The sequence below is a fragment of the Aquarana catesbeiana genome, linkage group LG02, assembly GCF_042186555.1.
Source record: "Aquarana catesbeiana isolate 2022-GZ linkage group LG02, ASM4218655v1, whole genome shotgun sequence".
NCBI lineage: Eukaryota > Metazoa > Chordata > Amphibia > Anura > Ranidae > Aquarana > Aquarana catesbeiana.
In genome coordinates, this window is record NC_133325.1 from 606,993,915 (window position 1) to 607,007,152 (window position 13,238).

General features: G+C 41.6%; 1 protein-coding gene across 5 annotated transcripts in view; it reads right to left on the reverse strand.

The window, feature by feature from the left end:
- CLCN4 (chloride voltage-gated channel 4) overlaps positions 1–13,238 on the reverse strand; it is a 124,682-nt gene that overhangs the window by 37,380 nt on the left and 74,064 nt on the right. For all 5 annotated transcript variants that reach the window (XR_012241739.1, XR_012241738.1, XR_012241740.1 and 2 more), the window contains one exon: positions 11,326–11,871. Coding sequence is in view for 1 of the 5 variants with exons in the window: in XM_073616353.1 (XP_073472454.1) it covers positions 11,326–11,871 (546 nt within the window). In the remaining 4 variants the exon portion in view is untranslated. The remainder of the gene's footprint in view (positions 1–11,325; positions 11,872–13,238) is intronic.

Below are 13,238 nucleotides of genomic sequence, written 5' to 3' on the forward strand. Positions count from 1 at the left end.
TTTACCATCTTTGGTCTCACTTGAACAAGTGGGCTTTATCCCTGGCCGGGAAGCCAGAGACAACAACACAAAAGCCCTGAACATTCACCACTGGCTAACTAAATCCTCTACACAGGGTTTTTTCCTCTCGTTGGATGCAGAGAAGGCGTTCGACAGGGTAGCATGGGACTACATGGAGGCCGCACTCCGTGCGATTGGACTTCCTCCCCGCATGCTACAAATGATCATGGCCCTCTACGTCTCTCCAACAGCAAGACTTCGGATCAATGGGGGACTGTCGGACGCCTTCTCTGTATCCAATGGGACCCGTCAGGGCTGCCCTCTTTCTCCCCTTCTCTTTATACTGACCATGGAACCCATGCTCCGTAAACTGAGACTAAATCCCACTATCAGAGGCATAGACATCCATCGTACTCAATATAAAATGGCAGCATATGCCGACGACATCTTACTTTTCCTTACCGACCCTATTACGACCCTCCCCAACCTTCTTACTGACTTCGCACTTTTCAAATCCTTATCCAACCTACAAATCAATTTCGACAAATCTAAAGCCCTCAATGTGACCCTGCCAATGGAAACTGTCAACCTATGTAAGCTTAACTTCCCGTTTGTTTGGGAATATTCCGAAATAACCTACCTTGGCATCAAAATCACCACCAACTTAAAGGATTTATACACCAAAAACTTCTTGCCATTACTCCAGTCCATCCAGGGTGACTTACAGAAATGGCACCTGGGCTCCTTCTCCTGGATGGGTAGAATAGCAGTGATCAAAATGAATGTTTTACCCAGGCTCCTCTACCTACTACAAGCCATACCAATCAAGATACCAGCTTCCTTCTTCTCCTCCTATAAAAATATTTGCAGGTCCTTTGTGTGGGCCACCAAACGCCCACGCCTTAGCTGGGAGAGGTTGGTACTCCCCAAACGTCTGGGAGGCCTAGGTCTTCCAGACCTTCATAAGTACCACTGGGCCTGTCAACTGACCAGACTGGTAGACTGGCACGTGCACCGCTCTTCCAAAGACTGGATCCAACTTGAGGACTCCTTTACAGACATCCCCATAGCTGACTTGCCATGGACCGACCACAGACACGTATCCAAAGACTTACTAGCTCACCCGCTCATTGGCACCACACTATCGACACTTAAATTAGTGTCTAAAAGGCTTGCTTTTAACCCTGCACCAGGCCCTATGACCCCATTGGTAGATAACCCAGACTTCCCCCCAGGACTAACACTGAAAGACCCAACCCTTGAAACACCTTCTTCACGAGCCAGAGCTCATGAATTCTTCGAAAACGGGACATTACTACCCTACCCTAATCTTACGGCACAACTGCCCAACCACAACATACCCTTTTATAAATATTTACAACTAAGACACTTCCTCCAATCCCACCAACGCCACCCCCTCTGGCACAGAGAACTCACGCCGCTCGAAATTCTCTCTTCCAGCACAGAACCCCAAGCCCACCTAATCTCGACAACCTACTCCCTCCTGTTTTCTCGACACAAGGTAAAGGAAGATAAAATAGTGAGACAATGGGAGCATGACTTATCTATTGATCTCACCCCGTCTGACTGGGACCGCATATTCACCCTCATGCACAAGGGCTCAATTAATGTTGCCACTCAGGAAAATAGATATAAACTATTCTCCAAATGGTATAGGACACCGGACAAGGTCCACCACTTTCACCCCACTATCCCCCCGACCTGCTGGAGATGTCATACGGCCCGCGGTACCCTACTCCACATCTGGTGGGAATGTACCCTTATACAACCATATCACGGACTGATATCCCACATCACCACGTACTCACCAACCTTCGCCCCTGATAGTTACCTATTACACCACACCGCCAAGCCCTATAGCTCCTATAAAAATTCCCTGACTCTACACCTCATCAATGCGGCCAATCAATGTATTCCCGCCCTTTGGAGGAACCCTGCCCCCCCCCCACGGTGAAAGATTGGATCCGTAGGGTGGACAGAATATCGGCTATGGAAGAACTTATTTGTCAAGCTAAGGACAACCCTACCAAACATAATATCATCTGGGCTTGCTGGTCCCACTACCGACAATCCCACACTCAGACCACCTCACCGCCTGCGTCAATACCTGCACCCTAACTACATAGAACTGTCTTCCACCACTGGCCCCCCCACCTTGTTCACCCGCCACCCCCTCTCCCGCCCCCCTCCCTCCCTTCACACTTCCTTCACCATGTCAAGCTGACAAGGCCTTGACTTCTGTTGCTCCACATACCGGTTCTACCGTTATTCCCCTACATTTTACCTCATAAGTATGAACACCGCCCTCGGCATCACTATCAAACCTCAGCCAACCTTATCACTTCCTCAAGTAGACTTGATATCGGGAACCACGACCTAATCTTGACACACCGTCATTCCATTGGACGCAAACTCTGAGCCCCTACACACCCCGCCCCGTTCACAGTGAAGGTCCCGTTAAGGGTGAACGGAGCAGGGGTGGAACCCAGACGGTGTGGAAGTCTCCCCCATAAGTTTCCCGTTCTACACATTACTATTCCTTTCATATGTTTGGGCGCACAATGCGTCACTTTAGATAACATTAGATAGACCTATGGTTATTTTCGTCCTATTACTTCACTGTTGACGTACCCCAAAAACCTACCCTGTATATCGCGCATCATCCGACCACATGTAGCATTTACCACAGAAGCCTTTCTCTAAGTATTCCTCTACATCGGTGGTCGGTGTTTGCTACCTTCATTTGCTAGAGTACTTTGTTGCAATTGTATGTTTGTACATACCACTCACCTATACCTTCGCTTACTGTATTGTACGCTCTGTATTTTTGGTGATTTTGAAAAACTCAATAAAAATGTTATGAAAAAAAGAAAATGGACATGCTGCCCGTTTTCATCCGATCTCCCCATAGAGAACAGCGGCGCTCTGACAGGTCCATCTCTGTGCAGTAAGCAGAGACGGACCTGTCATTCGCCTGCTCAGCGTAGATCAATGGAGCGATCACCAGCTGAGCTAGCGGAGTCTGTCCAATGGATCAAAGCTGTGTGAAAGAGGCCTAAGGGCTGATAAATAACGCAATCACAGTTTAATTTCCATTAAATGCAGTTTTGCCAAGTTTAAAAATAAGCTGCCATATCACTATGCAAGACAAAACTGCAAGTTTCAAATATTACTAGCCAAAAGCTGTGAGATTGTATATGTGTTTGCAACATGAGTTATGTATTTATGTTTATAGGAACAAATCTGTCCCCTAAGAAGGAGACTAAACTTGGTGTAGGCAGGTTATGGACTACAGCAATATGGAGAAGGGGACATTGCCTTTTATTCTTCTCCAATGGCCAATGGCTCTGATGAAGAAGGACATACCTTTGAAACGCGTCAGCCAGCAAGAACCCTGGTAAGGTCCTCCCTATGCTCGAGATATCGGAGAGTCTGGGAAAGTGTTACCACGTTGAGTGGCCCGATGGGAGTTTATACTACCTATGTTTGTGAGTAGTATCTATTTATTTTATTGACTCCTAATAAAAATTTAGCACAAGGCCAGTGCGCCCTTTTTCTTTCATCAACCCTTACAACCTCCACAAGTGGGTCTGGACAAAAATGTTGTTAGCGTAGTGTAAACGGACTGTGGGCATGCTTTAAATATAGCTCTATAAGTAATGGTTAGTAAACTGTAACTACTGTAACTGTAGTAGCACAGCACCGAGGCTAGGAAGGAGGAATTTGGTATCAAGCTCAATATTTACAGTGTACATTGCTGACTACAATAGTTGTGTGCCTTTGTGCCTAAAACTTCTTTTTATGCCTTGTCTTCCAGTTGTCACTGTCACTTTCTGGGATTAAAGCCCAACTCCTGCATTTTTTTTTATAGCTTTGAGTGTGGAAAGGTTCGAAGAACTGTCAGGGGTTTTTTTTTTAGTCTGTGACTCAAAGTATAAGATTTCCCAGTAGGGACACTGAATGAAGCAAAACACATTATCAGTAGTAGGGGAATGGTTAGAACCTCTGTCAGTTTAATATCATTGTCTCTGTGTTCCTAGTACAGCGACAACTGCTCACTTATTTCTTGTCATGTGGTGACAAGCTGTCACAGGGTCAGAAAGTGAGGTGAGACAACTTGACAGACATTTTTAATCTTCCCAACAAAAAGAATACCAAGTACTGTATTTTATGTATGTGACTGTGGTTTACTGTGCCTCCAATGAAGAGGTATTGACCTGTGTCAGGGAAGGGAACAGAGAGGCAATTATTGAAAGCTTTTATGTACTTGTGTATAGAAACACTGTAAGTGGAATTATTTATTTACTTTTTAATAAAAATGAAGGATTTCATGCTATGCGAGATTATGTTCCTTCTATCTGAATGTATGTGAAATGAGCCATGGAAGGTTTGTCAACTGGTATAGCTGGAATTTGGACCTGAAGCCTGCATACCCAATCTGATGTATGTCAGTATAGATCATATATAAAAGATGAGTACGAGTCCATTGGGGGAGGGATCACACTAGGTTTGTTTTTTGTTCACTTGTATATAATTAATGGATGGAGGATACATTTTGGGAAGAATCAGCATACTGAATCAGCGGGGTTGGGAGACTGCGTGGACAATGTTTTGATCACTGGAATATGGATATCATGTGTGGACACACTGGAATAGGGGTATGAACACAATCTCTTTAGACTTTGACCTTTTTGAACATTGTTGGTGTTCTGTGACTGTGCTAGTTATGCTTATGTAGGGCTTCCCCCAGAAAGGGCCGCTGAATTTAGAAAAGGTTATTTCCCAGACAGTGCAGGGGCAGTCAGGCATACAGCAACAGTTCAAAGCCTGGGATAAACAATCAATCCCACAGCCTGTGGAGCCATACTAGGCCAAAGCATGCAATCCAACTCCTCTGGAGTAAGGCCTAGTACACACTATCAGTTTTTATTCATTCAACCCGCTGGGTTAAATGAAAAAAACTGTCAGCTCCAACCGTAGCCACTGTACTATAATCAGTACAGAGATCTACACCTCTGAGCCGTTGTGGTCTGGGAGGGGGACAGCCCCCCACCTTAGCCATTGGCTGAGAGCGCTGATCGGGAGCCAGTCAGCTGCTGGTTTTTCCGCATGCTCGTCCGACAGAAGCCGTCATAAAGGCCGGTTGTTATTGACCTGGCCGGTGTCGCACGGCATTTGACCCGTGTGTACTAGGCTTAAGCCAAAAACTGAATTTCCCTAGCAACCAAACTAGGAGGGTGCTACACTGCACTGGATTTATGGTAACATTTATATGTAAATTTACAATATTGTTTATGTGAGATTTACATTATTTATGATATTTATGCACGCAATCTTGAGAGCAGTGCGGCACTAGATAAGTGAAAAGTATATATATAATATTTTTTTTCTTAGTTTCATTGAATTATTTTATTTATGTTCATTAAAAAAACATTCATTGTATTTTTAAGCATAAATAGTATAAGTAGCTACATTCATCTAGACATTGGCCACCAGTGGTGCCATGTATAGAAGGAAGATAAGGAAGATAAGGCAGTAAGGCTTTGCTATATGCGTATGTGCCAATGATCAACATCCAATCAGAAGTTGAGAGTACGTTCTATTCAAGTGTTCTTGATCTTGACCAAGTTGCACTGCTACTACAATGGAGGTCAAGGATTGGGACGTGCTGTCTAGTACAGTGTGGTCTCATACAAGCTATCAAAAAGTAGGCAGCGGCTGCCCCGGGATGATTTACAGAGAATAACAGACAAAATGAAGCTGACCTTCCAAACTCATCAGCAGCATCAGGATAGAGAGACTGTAAGAGCTCATTCACACAGCCATAAAAAATGCTGTGATTTCATGCACATTGCAAATAGTTTTGTGCGCATCTAAATGCAGCACTATAGTAATCAATGAGCCCATACACATGCTGTGCCTAACTGCGAAAATGTGTGCTGCTTTTAGCTGTACTGTGTTTTCAATGGGGGTGCCCCTCCCAGGTAATTACGTGAACCCCCTACTGGGGTTCTTGTATTTGATCACAGGCAGTGTCCATTCGAGGTAGCGGGGCTTCTGGTAAATGTCACTTCCGCTTGGTGGAATGCATATCAGCGTTCTTAGTTTATACTTCCTGCTTTACCTCTTTCAATGTACATGTTAGTGCATTTTTAGCTTTTTGGTCACCAAGTAAATAATAATTACTATACACTATTATACACTATTACACTATGAGGGGCTTCCCTATCTTTTTATTAATTTTCTAATTGATTGCCACTGAGGTTCTTAAAGGCACAGAGGCACTTTAATGACATAGAGGTATATAGAGGCATAGAGGTAAGACCCAGGGAAGTACTTGGAAAGTATTTGCAGACCATATTCCACCCAAGAAGAAGAGGCTGACCATTGTGTAAAATGTTTTTTGACTTTTTGTAACCAAGAGGTCAACAAGTTCTGGTGAGTGCGGTGTGTGCACTGTGGGTGCAGAGGAGGATCACTCTATCGTCTATGTTGTCACTTCACAAGACCACATGTTTGGACTATTTATTATTATTATGCACTTTATGTTGCACGTGGATTTATTATTATTATTATTATTATTATTATTATTCAGGATTTATATAGCGCCAACAGTTTACGCAGCGCTTTACAATATAAAAGGGAGACAATACAGTTATAATATAATACAATACAATACAATAGGATTAAGAGGGCCCTGCTCAGAAGAGCTTACAATCTAATAGGGTGGGGCAGGTGGTACAAAAGGTTGTAACTGTGGGGAATGAGCTGGTGGAAGTGGTAGGAGATTAGTTGGAGACGTGATAGGCTTTCCTGAAGAGATGAGTTTTCAGGGATTGCCTGAAGGTAGCAAGAGTAGGGGCTAGCCGGATAGATGGAGGTAGCGAGTTCCAGAGGATGGGAGAGGCTCTGGAGAAATCCTGAAGACGAGCATGGGAGGAGGAGATGAGAGAGCTTGAAAGCAGGAGGTCTTGAGAAGAGCGGAGAGGACGATTTGGGTGATATTTGGAGACAAGATTAGTGATGTAGCTTGGGGCAGAGTTGTGAATGGCTTTGTATGTTGTGGTTAGAATTTTGAATTTAATTCGCTGGGTGATTGGGAGCCAGTGTAGGGATTGAAGTAGAGGGTTGGCAGACACTGAACGGTTGGTAAGGTGGATAAGTCTGGCAGCAGCATTCATAATAGACTGAAGAGGGGATAGCCTATGGAGCGGTAGGCCAATGAGAAGGGAGTTGCAATAGTCAAGGCGAGAGATAACAAGGGAGTGAATGAGGAGCTTGGTGGTTTCATTTGTTAAAAAAGGGCGAATTTTAGAGATGTTACGGAGGTGAATTCTACAAACTTTTGACAATGATTGGATTTGAGGCTGAAATGACAAGTCGGAGTCTAGGATTACACCTAGTACCCTGGCGTGAGGGGAGGGACTGATGGTTGCATTGTTGATTTTGATGGAAAAGTCATGGAGGGGGGCACGGGCGGGGGGGAATATTAATAGCTCAGTTTTAGAGAGATTTAGTTTAAGGAAGTGGTGCGACATCCATGCTGATATGTCAGTTAGTTAGTTAGTAATGCGAGAGGAGACTGAAGGAGTGAGGTGAGGAGTAGATTTGACTACACATTAAAGTTAAAGGTCATATATCCCTTAGGGGATATTTGTGACCAGGTACCGCCTCGATGTACGTTTCGTGATTACGCTTCCTGAAGCCGTATTCACGAAACGTACGTTGGGGCGGTACCTGGTCACACTATTCCATGTCACTTCCGGTCTCTCTGGTTGTTTCCGGTCGACTTGGTGAAATGCACGCGAACCACAGAGGTGGAAGCAAGGCGCCACACAGCTACTAGCAGAAACAAGCCAGCAGGCCCAGTCCCCGGTAAAGGCACATCTACATGTAAGCGGCCATTCGGTTATTGCTTTTTTATGTAATTTTTTAATAAATAGGATTACGCCATGGGTTCTATTATTTATTCATATATCCCATGTATATACTCTGAGGAGGAAGGATTCCATACATCTCCAGGCTACACTTACGTGTGCAGGCACTATCCTGCTAAAGCGATATTTGACTTTCTTCTGGTAAGCAGATTATTTATCTAGAACACATTGGGTGTCGTTTTAGTGGTTGGTAAAGGACTACTCCCTACTTCTTTGGAAAATTTTCTACATTGAAGAATTTCAATATGAACTGTTGTTTGGGACTATTCACTTTTTTAAATATTTTTTTTTAAAGGTAAATTTTCACCTTTTTAAATATTAATCACGGTTGGCTACTATGCCATTAGATTAATTAAGTCAATTAATTTATCTGTATATGTATGAACTTTAATAGTTTATTTCAATTTATGTTATTGGTATATAGATTTATTCACTATTATTAATTTTCTTCAATTGTCCTCTATACACTGCACAATTATACAATTATATCTTGAGTATTTTTCTATACCCAATTAGTGGAGCAGCTTTTTGTTCTTACAGGTCTTTTAGTGTTTATGATTAGGCACGGAGCACATATCACTTTTTTATTATTTGTTATATATACATAGCTGGTAAGTGTGCTAGGAAATGTTTGTCTATTTGTGATGCACTATACAAGGTAGTGACATAAATAATTCACATATATCCATTACAGTGGGCTAAAATGTGTTTGCATTGTGGTGTATTGAGCCTCCAATCAAAAAGGACGCCTGTTATGGAGAAGTGTATCGTGTGGAGCTTTAGTGTGACATTTTCGCACACAAACGCGCCGGAAGTGCGGCCATGCTTCTGTATACTGCATGTCTTTTCCTTTTACATGTAAGCACATTTACCTTTTATTAAAAGAAGTTTCTTTGCAATATTACACTATGTGGCTTCTCCATTTTTTTGCCTATTATACATGGTTACTGTAGATTCTTGTGTGGAGCAAAGGCCAAGGCTTTCTTTTTGTGGAGACCCCACTGTTGTATCTTACTGACAGGGTCACTGAGCTACCTGGATGCTTTATGGTGAGAGTGTCGGCCATCCTGAGGCAATAAAGGGCATATGATCTCTATAATTAGAGATCACTCCTGTATGGTATAAGGCCTTATTTTCTGAGGAGCACTTTTTTAGCAGTAAAGGACCTTTATGCTTTGAGCATGGAGCACTTGAAGGCACATGGACACTTTATGTTGAATTATGAATTCATTGGTTATGGACTTTTGAACATGTTATTCGTTGATGCACTTTTTAAAGCAGAGTTCCAGACTGTCAAAAATAAAATTAAAAGTCAGCAGCTGCAAATACTGTAGCTGCTGACTTTTAATATAAGGACACTTACCTGTCCAGGTATCCTGCGATGTCAGCACCCGTAGCTGATTCGTCCATCGGCTGTGGGTGCAGGCTCTGGCATCTTCACTAAGGGGGGAGGGAGGAGGAGCTGGAAATTTCGTAGATTGCCGCAATCATTGTGCGGCGATCTTCCCCAGAAGTGGGAGCTGGTACTTGGTTTTGACAGGTATCTTGCTCCCCCCAAAAAGTGCCAAATGTGGCGGGGGGGGGGAGCTTCCCCTATTGGGTGGAACTCCACTTTAATATTAATTAGTGATTTATATGAATATAGGAATTTATTCGTTTCACTGATTTCTACATGTATATTTTTCATTTATGTGCACTGATCTGTAATGTTTCAGTTATGTGTATTGGTTTGTAAATTGGTCTTCACTTAAAGGGACAGTACACTTTTTAAATTTACATTGTGGTGTATTAGCTAGGTGCATTAGAGTGTTATTTAAAATTATATGTTGCAGTGCCATTTTTCTTTAAGATGAAGATGCATTTATTCATGCATTGAGGTGCACTACCAGCCCTTTCCAAATGCACGTGTTTTATTTGTAAAGCACAGAAGTAAGTGTAATTAAAGCAAAACTTAATGTTCTTCTTTAATAAAAGTATAGCTACCCTTTAAGTAAAATAAGACATTAAAGGACAAATGACCTTGAATAGGTTTGTTATTATTTTTTAACTAATGTCTATAATATTCCATTGAAAATAGGCTGAATTCATTCTCCACTAAAACATTTTAAGGAAAATATTATTTTAGAGTGTGTGCATCTAAAAACGCCAGATGGACAACCAGTGATTCAGAGCAAACTAGACAACTGACATTCTGTGGTTAAATTAACATACTAGTACCCTATGTATACAACTAGCTTATGTTATTAGATAGCCCTGTGTTCATTTACATATTATAATAATTTAACAAAGGACTCAGTGTAAAGTATAGACACACTTGTGGAGGACTATGATAAAACACATTTCACTTCACGCTACACAAAACAGATCAGGTAGACCAAAACTGCTCTGCAGTGTTCAGTACTTCCCCGACAACCAGAGGATATTTATACTTGAAACTTCTATCAAAGACATACTTGTATCACGAGGGATTGTTATTTTATTAATGGTAGATATTTAAATATTTAGAAAAGTGCTCCCATGTGATTTGCTGCAGCTGAGTCTCTTGGTGGTCCTTCTTATTAAAACAAGTGGTAAATATTCATGAAACCAGGAAAGACACCTGTAACAAGTCTACAGGCTAACATAAAGGAGAACATGTTCTAGATGAGAAAAACAGGCTGAATAATTGATCAATTTAAACCAAGAAACACATATTATAAAAGAAACATCTGAGCTAACAAGGATACAGTTGAGGATTAGGCACAGGAATAGTCATAAAATTATAGAATATTGAGAACAGACCGAGTAGTCCATCCAGCCTGCCCATTTATTTCACATAGTAATAATTCTATATAAGCATAGTCGCGTGTATATCCAATATATACTGTATTTAAAGGGAATGTATAACAGCAATTAAAAACAGCACCAGATCTGCATAATTCTCGAAATGGTGAAAATAACATGAATTTTTAAAATTCTTTGTTATTGCAAGACCTTGAGAAACTGTACCCAGACAAAGAGAATTGCCTGGAACTTAAGGACTGCCTTTTAATAATAAAAAGTACAGCTTTTTCTTTTTTTTTTATTATTCTTTCGCTACATATTGTAAAATGTCAGGAATTTATTAATCATTTTTAAAATTGAAACCTCATCTACTTTTCTGCAGGGCATTCTATTTTTGGCTTCTTCTATACAGCATTAGTAACTTGCATCAAAAAAATATCTGCATTAAAAATGTGCACACAAAATCAAAGACACTGTTGATCAAAATGCTCTGCATTACTAAACTGAGGAGTCCCAATAATCAGACATATTTTCATTTTAACTGATAAAGATAATAATAATAATAATTATAAAAATAAAAAATAGAATAGAATAGCGGGCTTACCTTCATACCAAATGTGAATATAGTAATGATGATTTTAAACACAAGAGCTAATGCCAACTGCCACATTGCAGTGTAGACCCCTGGACCAGCTGGTCTGTCTGGGATGTCATCCACTGGTCTGGTCATGTTGATATCATTGATGTAATCACAGAGTTGAGAAGACTCCAGAGCTCTGCAGTCATTAAACAGCTCTGAGATCAGCTCACTTGTGCTCCTCCGAGTGTATGGATTTGGGTAAGCAATAATGGCTGTGATTGCAGTTACCACAATGACTTCCAGTACTGGATACTTGCCAAGGCTCGTGGTCTTGCGCCGACGGCACCAAGCAATGTTGCAACGAATGAAAAGTGTTCCCCAAAGCCCTCCAAAGACACCAAGAAGAATGAATGGAATCAGTTCCATCATGTACCATGGTGTATGATATTCCACATAGAACAGAACTAAGCGACTGTTGCCAAATGGGTTGATAGATCGAAGCGTAAAAGCAGCAACAAGGGCAGCAAAAAAAGAACGCCACAGTGTCTTTAAAGGGAAATAGTAACTGACCTAAAAAAGAAAAAAAAATGCAAATTGTTTAAATCCTATTCTTAAAAGTTTAGAGATACATTGAACATTCCCTCAGTGTTACACTGTCACTTACTGTATATGAACTTTCCTCCATTAAAAGCGGAAAGAGGTGTTTTAGATGACATGGTTTTCAGCACACACTGGTGGGCAATAACAGCCATCATCTTCTTAAAAAGGTTTCAACCCTCTGCTGCTGCTATACTAGATCTCAACCAGCTTTACAGTGAGCCATGTGGTCATCTGACCTTCACCACTAATTATAAGTCATCAAATGGCAGATGAAAACACTTGTAGAGATAAAAAAAGAAACTGATTTCTGGGAGACTTTTTTTTTTCTAAAATTGCAATGAGTTTTGACTAGACACTGTGTGAATACACTCACAATGGTCTACTAAAAACTGAGATGTCAAAGTTTAAGAGCCAGTTTTGGATTTACTTATTTTAAAGTATATCTAAAGGTAAACCATTTTTCATTTTGGACAGAGTCAGGGACATCTTTAATATTGATTGGGCCCTGGGCAAACATTTTCTTGGGCCCTCCCGATTCCACTTATCAACTATTTGCGGGCATTGTGGGCTCAGGGGGCAGCTGCTTTGGGCAATCTGAACATTGACTGGGCTCGGGGCAGCTGCCCCTTTTGCCCTGTGTTAAAGACGACCCTGAACAGAGTAAAGAGTTGTAAAAAAACCTATCCTAAAGAATTAAAAAAAACACATTTCCTTTAACTTCAGGTTCTGCAGATACAACAGAAAGTAATGCCGCATACACATGAGCGGACTTTACGGCAGACTTTGTCCGGCGGACTTTTCGACGAACTTTACAATGGACTTTCCGAATGAATAGACTTGCCTATACACGATCAACCAAAGTCCGACGGATTCGTACGTGATGACGTACGACCGGACTAAAACAAGGAAGTTCATAGCCACGGTTTTTGTCCGTTGGACTAGTATACAGACGAGTGGACTTTTCGAAAGGACTCGAGTCCATCGGAAAGATTTGAAACATGTTGCATTTCTAGTTCCATCAAACTTTTGGGGAAAAAAAGTCCGCTGGAGCCCACACACGATCGAATTGTCCGACGGACTCAGGTCCGCCGGCCCTAGTATGCCGTAAAGTCCGGTCGTGTGTACGCGGCATTAGAGGAAAACTTTCAAAAGTGATGTAAATCCCTTCTTTGACAGTGGTTATCAAAAGAAGTGTCCATTGGAAGATTTACCCTCTATTCCTGACCTGACATCTTAACATTTTGAATGTTTCCTCACTTTCAGTCCTAGCTGTAATGGTCGCAAGGTCAAAAAGAGAAGTTGTAGCTCCTTTGCAAGGACACACTTAGCAACAAAAA